Below are 23,456 nucleotides of genomic sequence, written 5' to 3' on the forward strand. Positions count from 1 at the left end.
AATAGCCAGCTAAAAGCAAGTTTCCTATGAGTATTAAGGAGAACTGCTTCCATTTAAGAGTTTGCAAGGAATTCTTTCGGGTCAAGTAGCCTGGGAAGACAAGGCTAGCAAGTCCTAAAATTACTCTTTTTAGATAAAAGTACTATCAGGAGAACATAATCACGCATCATAGATTCGCCACACAAAGGAAAACAAAATAATCAAAGCAACAAGAAAGAAATAAACCAAAACACTACATGAGATCAGTTAAAGACTTCAGCTCCTCTTTCAAAAGCAGCTCCACAGGACACTGCCAGATAGAGATCATCCCAAAGTATCAGAAAACCTACTGATCGGGAGGATTGCAGAGTCCGGACTCGCTACGGGAGGCGTAATCAGGACAGGAGAAGCACAAAGCAGATCCCCTGAAACCTTATTGTTGTTAAACTGGATTTAGCAAAGAAAAACCACACAGACATCATGCTATAAGGTGGCAAGTCCTTACAAGTAAGCCAACATGACTACCATCTGGGCAGCGGAATAATACACAAGAAGTTTCAGTCATCTGGAGAATAGGGGAAAAGTATAACACTTCCCCTACTTGTATCATTGACATATAGCATAGAATATTACTCAAAAGTTACTTACAGCAGAATCCTCTCCAGATGATTTTTAGTAGGCATCTTCCTATGCTACAATCATAATATGACAACAGTAGGTGCAGGATGCCAATAGAAACAATTATTTTTCTGACATTTGTCATATAAAACATCATTACAAATTACAATTAAAGACTGCTTAAGGAACATGAAAATTCCTAAATTTCCGTAGTGTTATCCTTAGATTTTAAAAAAAAGCATTTTAACTATGCATTGTCTGAAATAATGAATGTATCAGTCAGAACCAACCCATGTCGGTGTGGCGATGTTACTGTCAGTCCTCTGTGCCAGTGTGCCCCCCCCACCCCCCATTACAAAGGGAAACCTTTGTAAGAACAGCTGTAGAGCAAGTTATCATTGTTACAAAAAAAGTGTTCATGTTGAAATATAATCCATAAATTAGGGTGGAAACACCCATCATTCATTTGGTCCCTGACTTTTCAGATCTTTAATGCACAAAATTGATGTTGAACAAAACACAGCATGCAAAATATCTTCTTTTTTTTCAAAAAGTACAGGCACATATGGATATTTAAATATGTACAGTATAACAAAACTGTTACTACAATTTGTGCACTTTTTTTTACTGATTCAGAGTCCTCAGTGTTATGGTATATTCAGTGTTATGGTATATTCAGTGTTATGGTATATTCAGTGTTTCTCTGATCACATTTTTCACTGGGGCGTATGTGATCCAAAATAATTGCAATTCTCTTCTCTATTACTAGATTGCATTGATACAGAAACATGTATAGTAAAATACATTATAAGAATATATCTGGTTTGTATTTATGTCTATTCACTCCAAAGAGCTGGTGTTTTTAACGATGGCTTTTGGAATTTTTCAGTCACAAAAGAAACAGTCCAGGTGTGAACTTGCAACGAAGCATATGATAGAGTCAAAATATCAGTCATATTAAAGGCAGCCTTCACTGTTTAAGAACTTTAATTCAAAGAACCTGTTTGCATTTCTTCTGGAGATTTTTAAACATGTTTTATGCTAGCAACACCTGTACAAAATTAGAGAGTGTATCAAACATGCAGTAATGTTTGCAAGAGCAGAATCCAGACAGAAAAGTCAATTAATAGTGTGTCCAACTGGAAGAAAAATAACTGCAGAAAGCAAAAAAATAGGTAAAGTTGGAACACACAGACTTACTACACCTAATGGAAAACACGTACATATCTAAGTTTATAAAATAAATGTCAAGTAAAAATAAGTACGAAGTGCTGTATAGTACGAGAAACTTAATTGTACATGACAAATATGAAGACAAAGAGTTTCAAAATAGCAAAGATGACAAGTAGGAAAATGTTGAGAAACTACAAGAAATAAAAATTAAGATATAAACTAAAAATAATCGTCATCTGAGAAATGCCACATGGTTCTTCAAATTAAGCGGAGTCAACGACATCAGAATGACCTGCAAGCAAAAGTAAAACAATAAAACTTCAACAGACTCTCGTTATGTAAGATAACGAAACCCAACAACAGCTAGAGCAGCTGAAGGTTTATTGGGGATTCCAGTGCATATAAGGCAGCTGCAGTTTCGCTATCAGCTGCATCTCCAGCTCGAGGTCACAGCTTTTTAAAAACTGCCTGCAGCCTTTGTTGACTCTGTACAAAATACACAAAACTAATATATAATGGGCATGACATATTCACTACAATGTCTGACAGCACTTTAAGGATGTTCATTTTTACGTCAAGGGATAATACACCAAAATACAAAACAGCACATATAGTATTAATTATCTATGTCTATATCTATTTTATTCACCAGCTTGACACCAGCAGACACCAAACAATAAAACAAACTTAGACTACTCATAAAGTATTAAAATAACTGTTTGGAACACATTTGAAACACAATACTAAATACTATATAATTATGTATAAAGGTGAATAGATATATAGTGTAAGGCTTTTACAAGATGGTCGTATCATTGTTGCAGGTTATGAAACTGCAAAACAAGCACATTTCTGCACTGAAGTAAAGCAATTGGTCATCATGCTTATTTAATGGTTACTTCAAGGTCTAAGATACATAGTTTTAGAAAAACCATGTGCAAAATACAACAGGAAAACAAAACAAACAAGAGAAAATTAAAAGTGACCCGACCACAAAGGCATGAGGAGGCATATATAAACTATATATTTATGCATGTGTGCGTGTGTACATATACTGTACGCACACACACCCATTATGTATGTATGTATATATATATATATATATATATATATATATATACACACACACACACACACACACACACATACATATATATATATATATATATATATATATACACACACACACACACACACACACACATACATATATATATATATATATATATATATATATATATATTACATATGTGTGCGTGTGTGTCTTTAAACCATTATCAAAATATTTAGCCTAGCCTCAGGGTAGATCTGATCCGTGAGGGGGAGACATTCCTATGCATGACCTGTGAAGGGCTCCTCAGTTATTCAAAATGGCTCAAGTGGCTCAATCGTGCCCCATCCCCCAACGTCTGGCTGAGCACGTCAGCATGTCTGAGCACCAAGTGTCCAGCACAAGGCTCTCATTGTTAGGTTGAAGCGATGAGGAGGTAAGATGCAGTAGATGAATGAGCTGACCCTCTTATTGGCATCTGCATAATTCTACATTACATGGGCTATAGTTTCAGGGTTTCTGAAAAAATGAGAAGGTCATTATCCGACGAATTGCGTATTTAATGATGTGGTTTATAGCCACATGTGAAATTCAAGAGGCAAAATAATTTTTCTATTTTTGTGAACAAACATCTTATAGAAATTCTTGTCTGCCTTTCCGGCCTGTCTGCCCTCGTGTCCATGATGCTCTTCCAACCCACCCGCCATAGTGCCCGTGGCGCCCTCCTGCCCGTGACGCCCTTCTAGCCGGCCCGCCCTCCTGCCCGTGACGCCCTTCTAGCCGGCCCGCCCTCCTGCCCGTGACGCCCTTCTAGCCGGCCCGCCCTCCTGCCCGTGACGCCCTTCTAGCCGGCCCGCCCTCCTGCCCGTGACGCCCTTCTAGCCGGCCCGCCCTCCTGCCCGTGACGCCCTTCTAGCCGGCCCGCCCTCCTGCCCGTGACGCCCTTCTAGCCGGCCCGCCCTCCTGCCCGTGACGCCCTTCTAGCCGGCCCGCCCTCCTGCCCAGAATGCCCTTTCGGTCCGCACACCCAACCTGCTCATGATGCCCCTCCTGCCTGGTCAAATCTTAAAAACGGGACAGTGTAAACTGGGACGTTGCCATCTTGTTCATTTGACTTTCTCTGCCAGCCCCTGGAGGATGGGCTCCCCCTTTAGGTATGGTTGCTACCAAGGTTTCTTCCTTCTAGGGTGTTTTTTCTTGCCACTGTCGCTGGCATGCTCACAGGGGGCTTTTGGTAGGGATTATGAAAATTGCTTTGAGACGATGTAATGTTGTGAAAATACGGTACAGAAATCGAACCAAACAGAACTGAGCTGAACAGAACAGAACAGAACAGGAGCCATGTCCAAAAGAGGATGAATTCTTATCAATGAAGGTCTATCCTTTTCTACCCAGCCTTTTGATTGGTGGAGAGAGGGTCATGAGAATATCACAATCCTTATCAAACCTGTTTTGTTGCCTTGGCATTCCTTCTAAAAGGGAGGCATCCAGAATGTGAATAGAGGTCAGAGGCTTGGCATATCTGTGCTGTTCACACCAGAAGATCAGTGTTATAAAGCACACAGGGACATTTGGGGACAGCATGGCCACTTTTGGCTGACTCAGACACATCTGGTTCTGTTAAGCGAATTTGGTTGCCTACCAAATTTAAAAATAAATGACAAAAAGCTACAGGTATTCAGAACATATTTCGTAATTCACCAACACCCTTTGGAGTAGCTTTATAACACAAAAAATGATAAATATGTTGCACAGATATTCGTATCAACACCTGTGACATTTGAGCAAAGCTGGCTTGGCTAAAAGAGAGAATAATTTTGATTTCAACTTTCATCAGCATAAAACCTAGGAAATGTCAGACGATTGCTAAAATGATACCACTGTTGCTTAGTGACAGCACAAAATTAATATTTATTACTAATGTGCCATATTAACATCCAGCTTTACAAGATAATGTATAGGTAATGGATATGTTTGGGTATGACAGGGGAATGTATAAGCTTGTAACACACTTAAAAAAACAATAGTTCCCATTGTTTTTCTTTTTATCATTCATCATCCACATTAATCTGAATTTGCAGTTATTACACTGTCTGAAAAAAGGTGTGCAGCCCTGGTACAGTTTTGTTCCAAACATTAATGTACCCCAAATGGTACAAAATGTAAGAAATGTTATACACCACATCAGCAATAAAAAAAATTAAGATAGCTTGCTTAGCAGCCCAATATTCACATCAGATTTGACCTAATTTATCTAATTAGAAGTAGAAGCAAAGAAGCTATAAGAGAGAGAGAGAGACCTTAAATACTTTCCGTTTGGAGTCCAGCGTTTTGTTATATTCAAACACACACATTACACAACAGACAAAGAGAAAAATGACAGCTTACAGCCAAAACCTACAACCTCAGCAAAAACAGCAGGAACATCCAAAGCTGGGAAAGAGGCCAAAATGTAAGAGGGAGTGGACACATCTGGAAACCAGTCCACTGTCTTCCCAGAATGTGGAATTAATGTCCCCAGTTCCCAATTACCTTTGTTCTTAAGCTAAGTGAATGTAGCAATCCAGGCCACACCAAGGTCACCACGCAAACCAGCAGAAGGGGGTGGCCAGTCACCACGCTTCCAACACTTCAGAGTTTATCAAAATATCAGCTGGTTCCCCTGGTCCTCATACCTTCCTGTTTTTCTATTCACTTTAACAAAAAAAATAAGTTGGCCATTTTCTCAAGAAGGTTTCAAATTGTGTGTGGGATGTAGTATGTAAAGAAGAGGACACACCGAAATGCTGGATTCTAACAAAAATAAACTGTATACATTCTTCAAAATCAACCGCTGTGTTTATGGGCTGGCCTAACCCACTAAATATTTCTAGCTCACAAGCTGTCAGAAACAGATTTCTGGTTAATATGCTGAAATCCTTTTAAAAATCAAGTTGGTACACATCCATCTATCCTTCTTCTAACTGAAGGGCCAGTAAATGGAAAGCAAAGCTGGGACCTGTAGTTATTTTATATGTATGTTACATATTCAACAGGTGGGAGAAAAAAAGCATTAAAAAAATCACCATATGCTGACGTTGCCTGAACATACATGGGTGGGTCATTTTCTTTCTGTAAACGATGCAGTAGAAAGACAACCATCGTTGATTCCTCCATCTTAACTGATGTTCGTATAAGAGTATAAGAGTGGAACAAGGCAAAATCGCCCACTAGAGAGTTTGCAGTAGGTCATCCTACCCGGGTTCCCACTACAATAGTTTAAGACTCAATGGGATTTTTTTGGGGGGATATTTAGCTTGTGATTATTGGAAGAAACCCGTTAATAGTTCTAGATTGGCCACCGTCCTGCTCACATCAGACAAAACAAAAATAAGAGGCAAAGAATATCCATCACAATCAGAATGGAGGATTGAAGAATATGCGAGTGAGGTCATACAGTAAGAAACATTCAGCTTCAAAAATCAGTTGGTTCACTCAGGGGACAGATAGTTACATGGAGCAAAAAGTGGAAAACGGACAGACACCTCCCTGCAAAGATACTTCATTATAATGCACCCTCTTTAAAGTGTCTGCCATTCAAGTGGCCCCCACTGAGAATTACTATATAATATCTGTTAAAATAATATGAACGGTGATCTTCTCATTCCGAAGCACCAGAAAAATATTTCAGGCAAAAACATCCCCTCTCTTAGCTATTCATTAATTTCTTCTGGTCACAGAAAAGCACACACGCTAGAGGAATTTAACTGCTTGGTTTGGAAAGACGGTGATTAAGTTTGGAAATCTCTGTGTCACGTGCTACGAGTGCTTTTAGCAAGCATGGCTGGAAATGGACAAACTTGTGTTTGTGTGCGTGTGTGTGACACCGATTACTTGAATAGGCTTCAATCTTCTTGTGACCCTGGATTATGCAAGATGTGTAGTTGGTGAGTTGGTCTAAAAAAAAATATTGCAGAGGCACAAGAAACATCACTACTGTCTCCAACATTGATCGAGGATTGAAGTAGGAGTGAAAAAAATATGAGATGTTAATGCATTTTCCTCTACAACTCCTCCCACCCTCAGGGCCACCCTATTAAACAGCAAAGTGCCCATTAATCTGTCAGCATATTACCATGCAAACGACGGCCAGTTTGAACATGACAGAGAAATCCCCTCGCTAACACTGCTAACCGGCTATCCAAGATTCAGCAAGGAACTAATGACAATTGATAAATCATTGGAAGATCCTTAGATATATTAAGCTACGCCAGAGTAAATTTCACTTGATACAAATCAAAAAAAGGCTAAAATACCAATAAAAGTATATTAACTAGCGTGTGTCACGCTGAACCAGCATGTTAAATGGATTCTACTCAGATAATGTAATGAGTTGGCTACAGGTCACACTGGCTTTAACGCCATTTCCAATTAAAATCCATTTTCTTTTACGACAACAAACCTATACAGTAGGTGCCCTAAATCATTCACATTCATCTGATGACAATCCTCACGTCAGTTCAAAACTGAAGCAAAGTTACGTTTAGGCAAAGGGAAAAAAAAGCATTACATCGTTTGTCATTTTTTGATCGTTTTACACGTTTATCCACACTTTACATCTAGATACAGAAAAAAGTGCCCATATGATGTGTGTCTAATAAATTTCTGCTTGCATGTGTTTTTCTTCTTTTCTTATGTGATTTATACCTGGAGCAATAGATGCAGCAGTTTCCAACCCAAATAATGATTTCAATTAAACGTAACCCAGGTTAAATCAAAGCCAGCTGGCCCTACACCCCCACCCCCACAAGGCCTGGAATTGCCCACACTTGTTGAGAATGATATATTTCAAGCTAGAGACGTCATCCTTGCAGATGCTGCCTGAACTTCCAGACTATATTCTAATTTACTTAAAGAGACAGTTCAACAAAACAAATCACCTATTCATGGAAACGTTTTCTTCGTGCCTTAAATCAGGCCTTGTTGCATGAAGCCAAAATCAACCTGTCTACAGTCTTTAAGAAAAAGGATTGGACGGCACTGACAATTAGACAATTGTGAAGTTAAGAATACGCTTGAAGCTCATTCAGAAATGGCACTCTGGGTAACTGCTGTGTGTGCTGAGAGGTCATGCCAAGGAATCACGACTGTGTGGCCTTCAGATCCTCTTGACTGTGAGGCCAGAATGTCAGTCAATGAGGTTTCTCATTAGCAGGAATGTGAAAGAGGCGAATAAGGGGCATGGCGGTTGTCTTGGGTGGGACAGTCAACTTACTTTGTCTATTCACATCAATTTGATCCAATAGGCCTTTCATCTTCAACACCATATAGACACTATTGTTAGTTATGTTTCAAGTGCACAGACTCCACTAGACGGTAATCCAACAATCCCAAGGATTTGTAATCTCCTTGCATCAGTCCCACATGTGTTTATATTTATGTGAAGCCTGCTCCTTGATTTTATATTTACATTGTGTTGGCACCAGCCCCACTTTGTCCCCATTTAACTTCTACAAAAAAATAATCAGTATTGTGAATAAACCCACTCATCGCTGCCAAGTTCCCGTGTCGCTTGGGTCTGTTCGCCATCCCAGCCAAAGACGTTCTCAACACTGTCACACGAGCACATGTCTGAGCTGCTGATCATATGTTTTAGAGATAAACCCAGCATCTGTACTCTCATCCAGCTTAAGGTATAGGAAATGCTAAGTCTGATAAGCTGTTCTGCTAGCGCACAGTGCAGGACATGATGGAAGACTAAGCAACATCACTCCCAAATCCCAGCTGGATGTCTGGTAGCTAAATAAGGGATTAACTAGCTTCAGTCACCTGGCAGGTGTCTACTGAGAATTGTATCACATCCTGTCAACAACTATCTATAAGAAGCCCAATAGGGACTGAGTTAGACTTACCCATCACATCCCTTCTCAGTTGGGTAAGCTTTTGTCACATGACTAAGGGCATGACAACAGGGGCATTAAATATAGAACAGACAAGCAGGGTACACCGGGTGAGTTAATGACTGAGGTATTCCCTTCACCTGGATGCGACTCAACCAAATACATGGTCTGCACCACAAGACTCTGAGTCATCACGTTGTGTCTAAGCATCAGCAGGGCTATAGATCAAATGTTCCCTGAGCAACAGGGAGATGGAGAGAAGGGAAAAAAATAGGGAGGAAGAAAAAACGCGTTTGCATCTGTCTGTAATAAGAGTAGCGTCGGGAAGGCCGTCGGAGAAGCAGAGACCACATCTGGTTCTGACATGCCTTCTTGCTCAGCTGGAGGAATTGGTCACATAAATCTAACAGCTGCCTTCAGACTCACTCTCTGCACAATTACACCTTATACCTCTATATATCAGATCAGGCTATACATATATATATAGTATACTACTATACTATGTGTACTACGGGTTCTAACTTTCTGATGCCATTTTCAGAATGTGAGAGGCCATTAAAAAAATTGAAAATATATAGTTATATTTGGAAATAAACCAACTCCTCCTCAAAACCCCAGTCTTCTACAGCCCTGTGGAAGCAGTCCCAGAACCCATTATCTATACTACATAACAGTATACTCTACATATTTCATATAAATGTATTAAACATCCTTGCATCAAACAAAACATTTAATTACTGCTGTTAACTCCTGTGCGAAAAGCAAGTTTGACTTATCTTGCAGTCACTGCAACGGGCAGGCTGAGCAAATGAGGCATGTCACAGGAATAGGAAAGATTCGGAAGGAGCTGTTAGAGAAAGAATTACAGTACAAGGTTTCCTTTATACATTCCCCGCCCAAACTTCGGCTCCAGATATCCGGTGCACTAAATTACTCTCTACAGGTTCTCTTTTCTATGGTGTCTCGCTGCCAAGCAGCACAGATATGCTATCAGGGGTCTTTACCACCAAGAAAAAAATTGGACACCTGAACAGGAAGCCTAAGAAACATACTACACAACAGGGTGGTCTTTATAAAAAGAGACCCCACAAAATTCACAGGTCCACACCATAAACGCGAGCAGCATAAACCCACTGCATTTCTATTTTAAAAAATCATAACAATCCAAGCATAACTGGTCAGCATTTACCGCATGTACAAGTATTCGCATGCCAAGCAGGAAATGAAGAAACAAATAAAAACTTATCCATCCCCAGGTCAGAGCCCATGACGGTAAATGTGATTTTAACAACTTTAATAACCCTTGACTGAAATAAAACAAGTCTATTTTGATTTGATTGCACAACAAACAAGGAAATCTGACTCTAAATAGCCCTCCCTGCAAACATACACTTTTGTTTTTTTGTTTAAAAAAAGGTGAAAATTGTTACTGCATGTGTGGGAGGGGGAATTACAAGAAGTAAGGAGTGATTTCTCCCAAGAAGGAAAATTGAAATGTGAAATTTCTTGCAATATCTTACAAAATATGCAATATTGCTTATTGCAAATCATATAATACACACAATATACATATATTTTTTATATATATATATATATATATATATATATATATATATATATATATATATATATATATATATATATAAGATGCATGCAAATGTGTATGTAACCTAGTAAACAGAAAAATGAACTGCAAACAAAACTGACCCAAGGTTAACAAGTCAGATTGCAAAAGTCCATGGCTACCTGTGGTGTCTAAATAAATGCTAAAATGTGGAAAATTAAAGAATAAATACAATGCTTTTACTCCATATGTAAACAATGAGCCTGTTCATCTGGTGAGGATAATTCTCCCTACAGTGGCAGTGACTCCTCACCACAAGAGATTAAACTGTCTTTGTTCTCTTGGACAGAAAGAAACAAAGAATTACAGCAAAGCTAACTTGGCAGGAGTCTTAGATAAGAGCACCATAACAAGGTACTCCCCTAGTTATTCAGTACCGGGCGCCGGTAATCCCCTTGTTATTCAGTACCGGGCGCCGGTACTCCCCTTGTTATTCAGTACCGGGCGCCGGTAATCCCCTTGTTATTCAGTACCGGGCGCCGGTACTCCCCTTGTTATTCAGTACCGGGCGCCGGTACTCCCCTTGTTATTCAGTACCGGGCGCCGGTACTCCCCTTGTTATTCAGTACCGGGGGCCGGTACTCCCCTTGTTATTCAGTACCAGGCGCCGGTACTCCCCTAGTTATTCAGTAATGGCCGCCGGTACTCCCCTGGTTATTCAGTACTGGGCACCAGTATTCCCCTGGTTATTCAGTACTGGGCACCAGTATTCCCCTGGTTATTCAGTAACGGGTGCCACTACTCCCCAAGCTAATTCAGTACTGGGTGCTGGTACTCCCCTGGTTATTCAGTACCGGGCACCGCTACTCCCCTAGTTATTCAGTACCGGGCCCCGCTACACTGCTCGTTATCTAGCACCAGCAGATAGTGAGAGGTGCCAGTCAGGGGAGCCATTAGGCCTAAGTTTGGGGGGCTTTTGCCTAAATGGTTCTTAGCCCCTTAGGCTTAAGTCATGAATTTCTTTTTATATTGTACATAAGTCTGCCATCAGTCCCCCCTAGTAAAGCCTCCTTATCCATTCATTTCTAACTACACCTCTGTTGCCAGTATTCTGAAGAGAAAAACAAAGAGGTGCTGGTACTGGGTACTGGTAAGTACCCACCCACTTCAAGTACTGGTCATGACAGTATCTCAACCTGCGTACCCTTAATTCCCAAAAGTTCAGGCACAGTGATGTGAATTGTACACTTTATTGGGAGATTCTACTACAAAAAACACACAACTGCAGCTGAAGTGTTTTCAATACCGATTGTTGACCCCTGTCAAAAAAAAAAAAAAACATGTTGATCTCAACTCATTTCCTCATTTCCAGGTTTGGCTCTTACCAATCAGCTGATACATTCCCTGACCTCACTTCCAGGACGTGGTTAATGATGTCACCACAATGGACAGGAACAGACAAAACATAACTGAAGCTGATTTCCCACACTAGAAAGGGGGAAGCAGGAAGTGCCCTAAAAGAGACTTTCTGTAAAGTAAGCATCTGCGGGATGGGGGTGTGTTTTAATACTCACTCTGGGGTAGAATACTCCACTTAAAAAAAAAATGAAAAACAGAAACATGCAGAGATACTAGTTAAATGGAACCGCATAACAATAAGCTTTCTGTTTTCCAATAAAGTTCCGAACCTGACAGCGATTTCCATCCCCACCTGCATGCGGATGTAAGAGGAGTCCTGCCTTAACAGAGGGCACATGTGACGTGACCTTTGACCTCTCTCACAATGCTGCTGCCAGAGCCCGGCTTTGCTCCCTCCCCCCATCAGGGATCGCTACTCCCACGTACTCGCCTCCATCACAAAAACAAGGCTGAGAGGATATAAACTTCCCTTCCATAACCGTCCCATTGGACCTCATGGGTTTTGACATTTGTGCTCTAAACAAACGGCCCTGGAAGCCAGATTCTAAAGTCAGAGCAGAGCAGCTTCCCGTGCAAAATGATTACTGGGCCTCATTAGTGGCCTGTGATAAACTTACTTTACTTACTCCTCACTTCCATGGAAACGCCTCCCCTTCATTGTCTCACTTATACATACTGTACAGGTTATAAATACATCCATTCATTCATCCAACCATCCACCACTTATCCAGGTCTGGGTCATGAGGACAGCAATCTGACCAGAGATGGCCAGACCTCCTTCTCTCCAGTCGCCTCCTCCTGCTCCTCAAGGGAGGCACCCCGGTGTTCCCGGGGCTGCTGAGAGATCAGAATCAAAATGAGATTTGAGTTTATTGGCCAAGAATGTGAGCGAATACATACAAGGAATTTGATTCCGGTTGATGGTGTCTCTCAAACACAACAGTATAAAAACAACAACAATTTACACTATGAATATGTAATATGGATTTATACAGTATTTGTAAATATAAAGGTAAATATTTAAAAAATGTATAAGTGTTATTTGTTCATATAATATGTTTATACTATTTATAAATACAAATATATTTATAGATATATATATATATATATAGACACATACACAGACACACACACACACGTGTACATATATATACAAACATATATATATACATACATACATACACACACACACATATACAGTGTATAAATGAACAATGCAATATAATAAGCAATCTAAATCTTATATATAGAAAACACAAAGATTACAGAAATATATCCCACAGACTGTACACAAAGTGCAGTTGCAGTGCTGTAGGTGTTTAGCAGTGTGACAGTTCAGCCTTTTAGGAGGGAGATGGCGAGGGGAGAGAAGCTGCTCCTGCGTCGGGTGTCCTGGTCTGCAGGCTTCTATATCGTCTGCCAGAGGGCAGCAGCTCAGAAAGTCTGTGTCCAGGGTGTCCGGGATCTGTGATGATTTTCCTGCCATTTTCCTGGATCTTGAGAGAGACAGGTCCTGGATGGAGGGCAGGGGGCACCGATGATCTTTCTGCTGTCCCTACGGTCCGCTGCAGTCTCTTCCTGTCCTGTTTGGTGGCTGCTCCATACCAGACTGTGATGGAGGAGCAGAGGACAGACTCAGTGACTGCAGTGTAGAACTGGATCAGCAGCTCCTGTGGAAGACTGTACTTCCTCAGTTGTCTCAGGAAGTACATCCTCTGCTGGGCCTTTTTGAGGACGGAGGAGATGTTGGTCTCCCACTTCAGGTCCTGGGAAATGGTGGTACCCAGGAACTTGAAGAACTCCACAGTAGACACCGGGCTGTCTGATATGGTGAGGGGGATCAGTGTTGACGGATGTCTCCTGAAGTCTACTGTCATCTCTCCAGATATGATCTCTCCGGCATGTCCTGGGTCTGCCCCGGGATCTCGCATTAATCCGAATCGGCAGTTAGTACAGACCCTGCCTGCATTCATAGATATTTGCATGTATGCATGACTTCATGATTTTTGGTGTTTCTAGGGTGAGAAGATTTCCAGGGCGCGGCTCAGAAGCCATCACGCATCATATAACATAGCGGGGACACAGGTGGCAGGTGGACAGGGGGACACATCCCCCCCCCCGTTACATAGCAACCCCGATTCGCACACCCCACCCCACCACATTTGAGGGGATAAAAACAAAACAAAATAAGGTTAGATATATAAATGTTTGAACTCATCCAACTGTGTCGACCATCATATATGCAGGTACACAGGAGTTCACACACATGCACTCCCACGGTCTCCCTTTAGCTATGTGTGGAGGTAGACACAGTAAAGTGCACACATTCCTATTAACCTACACATGGCTTTAAAATGTTCCACTTCCACGATGATCTACGGATTTAATGAAGGATAAATAACTTAAAACACTGATGTCACCTTCTAAAACATTTGCGCATTCTGTATATTCCGCCATTGTGGGTTTTGGGTCCTGGACAAGATGAGAACTGATCTGCCTACATTGTGCTGGATGCAGTTTTGGTTACACAAACTAAAGCGGCATGAAAAACAGATAAAAAGCAAAAATATCTAAAGATCCATTGCAGCGTTCTTTCATTTATCAAACATTGAAAGTAGATGTGAATCACATATAATCTACAGTAGTGGGCAAAGCTGTGGAAATACTGTGGAAACACTTCCAATTTTTAGAGAGTGCTGAACTTGATTCGACTGCTGCTCCAATCACTTATTTAATCATCCAATTTATGATTTTACAAATCATATGCAATTTCATTAGGGGGTGCAGATGATCAAGTGGAAAAAGTAGAATTTAGGCCCTAGAACATCCAGAGCCTTTGTTTACTGTGTGGTCTGCCCCACTTCAGAAATCTCTCCTGCTCCCTTGTAACATAGTGACAGTGACTATAAGACTGATTGTAAACAAAGGAAGTTGGGGCTTTGCCGAAAACGTTCAGGGCTACCGGCTCTCCCTTTGATTTTAAAGAGCATTCCTACACCAAGGTATGGGGGGGAAAGCATTCTGGGATAACTGACTGTGTAAACGTTTCCACCATGACCAGGACAGTCTGCCTCACACCTCAAAGCCCTACATGAAGACTCCCCAACCCTCACAAAATGCTGAGCACCAAAGACGGCAGACCTGGACTCCATGGGTGACACCTTTCTGCCCCCCACCCTCACTGCCTGACCTGCACTGTAAACAAACATACTGTGGGGAAACTAAACAGCTTTCTCCATCTGTGACTCCTTCGTGTAACAATGACCTTTTTTTCCCCCACAAAAGACCCAGTGATAGGAACCGGTTGTGACACATTTCATAAAATTTGTATACATTTTTTTATTTGTCATGTTTTATTTTACCCCGCAAGGTGTAACAATAAGTTCATTTCATCCATCCATCCATCCATTTTCTGTAACAGCGCGTCTTAGTCAGGGTTGCGGTGGGTCCAGAGCCTATGGGCACAAGGCAGGGAATAACCCAAGACCGGGCGCCAACCCAAGTCTGCAGGGCACACACACACACACACACACACACACACACACACACACACACACACACACACACACACACACACACACACACACACACACACACCAGTCACTCACACACTATTCTCTCACACGTCACAGTGCACAGCTGGGAGTGACGTCTGAAAGAGTATAAAGAAAAATGTATATATACTGTTACAATACTTATGTATCGTGCACAAGAAATTAAGTTGTTGAAGTCCAAGAAATAGATCAGAAGTAGCTATAAAAATTTTGAAAGTAAAAGCATATATTGCGCTAAGTGTACTTGATGAAAAGTAGTGAGGCACCAGGGAGGATCTATCCATTATTTAAAGGTAATTACTTCTGAGGAGCTCACAGACAACGCAAACAGAATGACCCAAAGATCCACAATAACGTCAACACTGATGTGACGGGGAGCGGCAGCAGCGATACACTGAACTTTTAAGGTGGAAGGTGGAATGTAGTATTGGAAAAGGCCTGTCGAGAGATTTTATTGGCCTCATACATACCATGAAATATAAACCAGACTATATTTAACCACCTTCGCCTGGAGATAGTCTACATGCAGGCAAGGGGTTTAGTAACGAAACAAAGCAGAACAGCAGTGTACTGTAACACATACGGCTGTTATGGCTTGCATTTATACCGTGAAATACCAAGTCAAAGGGCTTCATGTTTGCTTGTTTGGTTTAAGCACAGTTGAAGCTTAATCTGTATCCATATTTTCCACTCAGTATCAGCTAACTTTCCCTGGGGCTGAGAATGTAGACTCCCTGTTTAATGACCAACCTGTGGTGCTTTTCGCCCAGTATGACACAGGCAGTAGTATTTCAATCCATTGTTGAGAAGTGAAAAATCACTAAATGAGCCATTTCAGCTCATAAATTGAAAAGCAGGTATAATATTTAACACTGTCGGATTGTATTCTCCTACCTTTACATTTGAACATTATTTTTTTCCACATAATTTTTTTATGTATATGGCATGCTCACACACACACACACACATACACACACACACACACACACACACACACACACACACACACACACACACACACACACACACACACACACGTATAGAATGAACCAACTGTCTGCTACTGAGCCAACCAATCACAGCATTCCAGATTACACCCCTAAACAGAGTATGATTCTTAAGCTAAAAAAAAACACTAAAAGTAATTCCACAAATTCCTGTGAGAATGTCGTTAGATTGAAAGGTCAGCTGAAGATTTCACATGATCAGGATGTCACATCAACAATTGGGGAGGAGAAACAAACCTTGAGTAGACATAGAGAGGAATTATGTATATGGGTACATAGCTATCTTAGCATAGCTAATCTGTTTTACATAGCTCTACTTCGCAACTATAGGAGGATTTTTTTAAAAGGTAAATGGTTTATTGATCCTGTTAGTGTCATTATTAATCCAGATCTGCTTGGTAGACCTTGCACGACCATTTCATAAACATATAAATTGGCAGACTTTTAAAATAAACAAGTGAATGAAGAGTTGAATGAATGGAGCATGACCAAACTGCCAAGGTCAATACAGAAGACAGCAATGTGGCTGATGTCTGTAGTCAACAATCCTCTGAGAAATACTAAGTTGAGCCTTTCCTACTGACCAGCCACCAACCCACCATGCCGGTTGAAGCAGCCTTCTCCCTGACTCAATGTTCCCCGTGACGCTCCCAATGAAAAGAAAGCCATCACCAGAAACAACAGCAGAGGGTGGAAAGAACAACGGAGAAAAGACTGGCTGCCATACGCTGTACTCGATGTAACGATTTGGAGCAATGGGCAGCTTACTGGGAGTTGACTGGTGGAGTCGAGCAAACAGCCAGCAAATGATATGCTTTGAATGACCCCAGGCTGGACACCACACTATTTAATTTACCACCATTTTAAGAAAATAAATTGCATCCAAAAACCGTTTCCCTCAACGACGTTCAGCTGTTTTTGAAGCTGTAAGGCCTCAGCTTGGCGTATCTCCTTGGTGTCAGTCAAAATATTGGTGTGTTTTAAGGAATGTTTATAATAAGCTAACCCCATAAAAGCTCCAATACCTACGAGTTAACCGACCCTTGCCAGAAGGATAACTGACGGACAGAGGATTTTTCTTGCTATGCTCCCATAAGGAGATTTCTGGCCGATACTGATAGCCAGTTATTTAGAAAACTGACACGGGAACTGAAACCGATTGTTTGGGAGGTTCTGCTTAAATATATTTAACCTCCACCTAAATAATAATTTTTTAAAAATTATAAATTACATTCCAAAAATATGAACAGTTTTTAATATACATTTGTTTGTTATTTTATTTATTTTTTAGTTTATACAATAACAGTCCCCAAGCACTATATTTTATAATGGTACACATCCTATATAGTTATAACATATATAACAGAGAAGGGCTGATTATGAAGTGTGATAAACTGTCATTTTCCGAGTCATATCTTTTGATTTTGAACTGTCTGCACTCAGGGACGGATTATGGGTTGTGTGGCCCCTGGGAAAAACGTTCGCAAGGGCCCCCCCCACCACATCCACCAGCACCATCACCACAACCACAACCACCACAATTCAAGGGCCCTTGGCAGCCAAACGCCCTCCCTATAGGGTCAGGGGCCCTTGTAGGCAGAGGATCAAAGAATGTAGGCCCTCTAAAATAGACAAACGAAAATACATTGTTGATAAGCGTTGCAAATTGTTTTGGGCTAGGGGCCCCACGGGCCCCCTGCACCCCAAGGGCCCCTGGGCAGCGGCCCTGCTGGCCCGGTCCGTAATCCGTCCCTGTCTGCACTGAATAATCTGTTGCTATCAAACGCTTGCGTTAATGATGAACTAGCATTATTCGGCAGTATTGCAGCCTTCTTTATTGGAACGGTTCGTTTTTTCAGAAACTCTTCATACTCGTCACTCTCACCTTAAGGCCAAATTTGTTGTATTGAAATGCTTATAGTAGATCGTTCTTATGAAATTTTAGCAGACCAGTGTTTCCACAATGCATTTCTAACATAATTTTCGCTAACGTTAAAATAATTCCACACAGCAGACATTTTTCTAACTGTGTAGGACGTGGGTGTGCAAAGCAATATGGGTTATCATTTTAAAGGGGATGACTGGCAGCAAATATCACCTCATTTTTAACCGTCGGCCGCTGGCCTGTTGTTGCTGTATCGGCTGATACTGACAGCTTTTTCCCTTGTTATATACAGCAGCCATGGGCAAACATAGGAAACTCCAGTTTGCTAACAGTAAGTGTCTAATACAAAGAATATTTAAGTATTTGCACACAGCAAAAACATGTCATAGAGCCTGAATTTTGCACACGATCTTAAGGGTTTCTTATGGAGCCTATCCCAGGAAGCACAGAGCAGGAGGCGCTGTGCACACTATGAGCAACTGAAAGATGCCAATTCACCTAACGTGTTACTGTAGCAGCGATTTCCTGAGCCGATATCACAGACTGGAATCGAGGCTGATCCACGATTTTTAACTGATTGGTATCGACTACCACAGTCCAGTCTGAAGCCCAATCTATTTAATTTCCCACATCTGCCTAATTTACGTCGGCCGTTCAGACTGTAAGGTCCTGTCGCATGCTGCAGTAAGCCTGAGGCACATGGCTTGAAACTACAAACTAATCGAGGTGTCAGCCGTGTGGGAATTCTTTCAATTAGGAACTAAATTTTGCCCGATAGCTACTTGTAATATTTGCAATGCCATCCTCTGGAGAGGAGGTAGCAACAGAGTGTTTTTAATACAACAAATCTAATTAGGAACTTGCAGACACATCATAATAATAATGATTGCACCTACTATATGCAAATGTACATTTAAATATTTACTAAAAGATCGGATCGGAGTTCCAATTCGAACAGAGAATCCGAGACAGAATACAAAGTCAACGTAAGACAGGCTCCAGGCTCCCTGTATAACAGAATATTCAGATTTATACATTCGACTAAAAATAAATTGCCCCTATAAAATGATCACTCAGAACAAATGTAGCCACGGTCACTGCATTTGGTTGAAGAGCACTTGTCTTCAACAAATAAAAGGGGCAGCCATTAGCTATTTGTGCTTCTGTCCAGTCTAGTCAGGTGAAGATGATTTGCTGTAGGACATCTACCTCTCCTACTGACCTTGACAAACATCATTCCTTTCACAGGTTACTCAGCAACAAGGGATAATGAAGGTACACTGGCAGCAGGTAGGCTAATGCTTAAGGACGCCCAGCCCTAAAGAGTTCTCAGTGAAATGCCAGGAGGAGCCCAATTTAGCTACACATCAGACACATATTGCGAGTTCCCCTAATAAAAACTAAAAATAAATATCCAGTTGTATAAAATCACACAATTTAAATCTCTTCAAGAAAGAATCAACTGGGAAATAATGTAAATGAGCTGTATTGATACTACACACATTGATACTAATCACAATGAACTCTTCCATTGATATCCATTTTCATTCATTCATACATTGCAGGGCTGGTGAATGTTATCCATTATGTAAGCAGGTTTCCACTGCAATTAGATTCCTAATTAGAGTTCTAATTGGGTAAAAGAGTCCTCACACCTGAGTTTGAACAGCTGACATAAAGGTTTCCCCAAAAACCTGCATTCATCCTTTGCGGATAAAATTTCCCACCCCTCATATATTTCTACAGTTCAATATGAATGCAGTACCCAATTAACATCTGTAGGTGGCAGTAGCTATGAAAAGCCAGCACTGTTACCATGCGACCTAGAATGGCCATGACAGAGATATAACCACTACATGCAGCATTCAAATAGGATGTGTAGACAGTCAAATCATATATGAGAAACGCAGCTTGCAAACTGAATAAAATTTTCTGGAAAACAAAAAACATTTGCACACATCTGCCCAGGCATCATTCTGTGGTGTTCACAGAGGTCACAATACACATTGATCCATCTCAGCCAAGACTCAATTCAATGCACACCACAAAAATTAGATGCAGATTCTTAACATGCACTGAACATAACCAGATGTGGTACACGACTATTTCTGCTAGGTTAGCTGGATTAGCACACATAGAGTGCTTTTATGTGTCTGTTACACTTTCATCCCTGCTGAGAACTCAGATCTTTCCCCTTTCTCTCACAGGTTCTTTACGCAGCCATGCCATGCTCTGCGAAAGTCTTCTACTGACAGAGGAGATCGAGAACTCGTGGAGTGAGCGAAAATACCTGCTCAGCCCAGTTCAGGACCCTGGCCATAGAGCAGTTGCCGAGTGTACACAATGAGATTCAGAGAGTAGGAACTGCCCGTTTTTCAGTGTGTAGTATCAATCTGGTGATCAGTGGTCTTGGTTGACACACCACAGCACACAAAGTGACAGCAAGGGGTAGTAGATTACTCAGGATACCTCAGTGGTGCCTTGCTGGTCGGGGATTCGAACCAGCACTCTTTGAATTACAAGTGCTCTTCAATAATTATTAAGCCCCCACCGCCCACAAGCTTGTTCCTTCAAGCCGGATTCAAACCGGTGACCTAAGGATGACAGGTGGTCCCCTCTACAGTCCTGCACTCTACCAAGTGAGCTATCGAAAGACATTGATAAACTGTATTCAGACACTTCTGACCAAGGTATGTTTTAGATCACTGATGTGTCAGAATTGAGGACTCTGTGGGGTTACAGCACATTACAGGGTAACACATGGCTCTTGATTTGACTACCTTAATTTTACACAAGCAGTACTTAGCACGCATTAATTTTAAACTCTGACTGACATACACCAGCGGGTCATGGAATAGCTTTATTATTTTGCTTATTATTCATGTGAATGTTCAAGAAACGTTAACAGCTGCCTTAATGATCTTCTGTGCTTCAGCAGAAAGCCTGAGCATTTTGGGAATACTCTGTTGGTACAGCCATAAACACTTCAGTGTGGGTACAGTTAAGGCCAGGGAAGGCTTACTTTAGTTTGTTTGCAGGTCTTGCTACAACACAATGTAACACGCTGTGTTACGGTTATCTTAAAGTTAAAAGCTTAGCTGCATGTTTGGAATTTGTCATAAACATCACAACCGCCCGTAAAGAAATGCGTCATTTACAGCTGACGAATGACGTTCAAACTAGAAAAGGGAAAGTGACGGTACAGAAAAATGCTATTTTTCTTGTTTTATCATGTATATTTTAAATTTTTTGCATCCTTTGATTTTCGTTGTTTTTTATTCTACGGATCAGGCACGAGTATAAATACAATAAACACAACTTAAGCCCACATTTTTTATTTAATGTATAGCTTTCCATGGTTATCAGCCTTTACTTCTGTACTCCAGATAATGTCATTTAAAAGCAGGAACCTACAGTACCGTGCATATGTCCCCTAATCTGCTAAATCATCTCAAATTGCAAAAACGGTGCAGGGCAATCACAAGTCCCCATTTCAAACTTTCATACTGACTGAGAGGGCACTTTATATCAGGCACGGTGTTTGGATGGATGATGACTAGCGACGCAACAAGTCCGGCACGTATTACATCAAAACAAATTAAAATAACAAAAAACACATATATTGCGGGATAACTTTCAAATATGCCTCTCGACCAATCGCTCGCCTCGCGTGACGTACTCGATTAACTAGTTGTGGGTCAATACGACTAGACGGATGTGTTTGTTAGGTCTTAAAAATGAACTGAGAGAAAATTACATATATCAGCGTTTGTTATAATGACCAGATTCTTTTCCCCCTTTTACAAGCCATACACCCAGTCCGTCAGCACGGCCCATTTCCTTTGGTCCACGACATTAAACAGTTGGTGGGAGGGGCAGGGTCAAATTAAATAGTGTATTTGCTGTGTTTTCAAAATCAGAACTAAGCAATTGGTTAGTTAAATGCCTGCTAGCTAAATGTGCTTGCAGGTTAATCATATGTAATAAGCAAGCCAACTGAAATAAAACTAACTTGTTATTTTACTAGGAACTATATTCATTTATGGGAAAATATTCAGTTGACTGGGAATTACATACGATATCACGGGTGAAATCTAAATAGTTATAGATAAGTGAAACACACTTACAAAATTGTGCCTTCTTGTGATCAAGTTTGCGTACTGTATTCTGCAAGCTCTCCAGGCGAACTCTCATTTTTTCAGACCTCCTCATTAGCAACTTTGTTTCTGTCTCTATGTCCAAAAACATGCTGCTTGCATGTCGCGATAGATCGGAAAGCTGACGGAGGACGTTGGTCAGCGTGTGATTCCAGACCTCCTCCAGAGAGGTAAATAAGGTTGTCTTTCCATTTGAGTGTCTGTGGTTCTCCAGCCCCACGAAGGTATCGTCAAGGTTGCTCAGCATGGCAACTTTACCATCCTCTTTCTTCAACCTGCACACGCATGCGGGTCCCACTGTCCGTTGGTAAAAAGGCATCTTCTTTCGAGTAAAACACAAATTAATGCAAAAGACGACCGATTAAAAAGGCACTTTTCAATATGCACGGTCAAAAATCCCAATTTCAGCTGCTTTAATTCGGGGACTGCCCTACAGCAGTCCCAATACGCATTACAGAGGATGCTGAGTTATTGTCTTCTCCTTGAAACACGGACACTGGCTTAAACGTGCGAAAAGCGCAGATAAAACCGGGAGAGGACGACGCCAACCACTTGTGGAAACTGGAACTGAAGTCTGGCTAGGAATCGGAGGGGCAAAAGACGTGAGAGGAAAAGTTACCTGCGATATTCAGCCAGAAGTCATGCCTGGACTGCATAAAACACGGACTGGAGTTTCTTCCAGAACAGCGGACAAACGAAATGTGTGGATGGAGAGACGTTTAGGAAATGTGTTAAGAATGATTTATCTTCTTTTTTTTATGAATTTTCCTGTTGTATCGCACCACTAAGAAAATGTGTTAATGCACAAGGCAACAAATATACAGTAAATAGCCTAGGTTGTAACAGCCGTTTCAACGGTGAAACATCAGTGAACTTTGAAAATAATAACATGTTGAGATATCATTTGAGCCATGGAAGTTGAATGTGAGTGTTTCAATAAAATATTAATTCCTCCTCTTGGTTTTATTTTTTCTTGATCAGAATGTTGTCTAAAGTATTTAAAATTTATAGAAAGTTTCTGCCCGACTCCAAAATGAAATACCAGGAGCCTGAGAAATAAACCGCTTCAGTATATACGCGAGGCGCCACCGTGTGGATTCAAATAATATAACAAGTGTAGATGCCAAAATCCTATTTATTTAATATATTTGCTTTATATGGTCCATCCCC

The 23,456-nt window shown here is 41.0% G+C and overlaps 1 protein-coding gene across 3 annotated transcripts in view; it reads right to left on the reverse strand.

Annotated features, from left to right (window-relative positions):
* The window catches only part of LOC125707263 (NHS-like protein 1), a 76,637-nt gene extending 53,805 nt beyond the window's left edge, over nt 1–22,832 (reverse strand). For 2 of the 3 annotated variants that reach the window (XM_048974262.1, XM_048974261.1), the window contains exon 1: nt 22,257–22,832. In XM_048974262.1, the coding sequence (XP_048830219.1) occupies nt 22,257–22,605 (349 nt within the window). In that variant the 5' untranslated portion in view covers nt 22,606–22,832. The remainder of the gene's footprint in view (nt 1–22,256) is intronic. The other variant, XM_048974263.1, reaches the window with a different exon arrangement.
* Between the last annotated feature and the right edge of the window lie 624 nt (nt 22,833–23,456).

Source organism: Brienomyrus brachyistius, chromosome 14, assembly GCF_023856365.1.
Source record: "Brienomyrus brachyistius isolate T26 chromosome 14, BBRACH_0.4, whole genome shotgun sequence".
In the NCBI taxonomy this organism is placed as follows: domain Eukaryota; kingdom Metazoa; phylum Chordata; class Actinopteri; order Osteoglossiformes; family Mormyridae; genus Brienomyrus; species Brienomyrus brachyistius.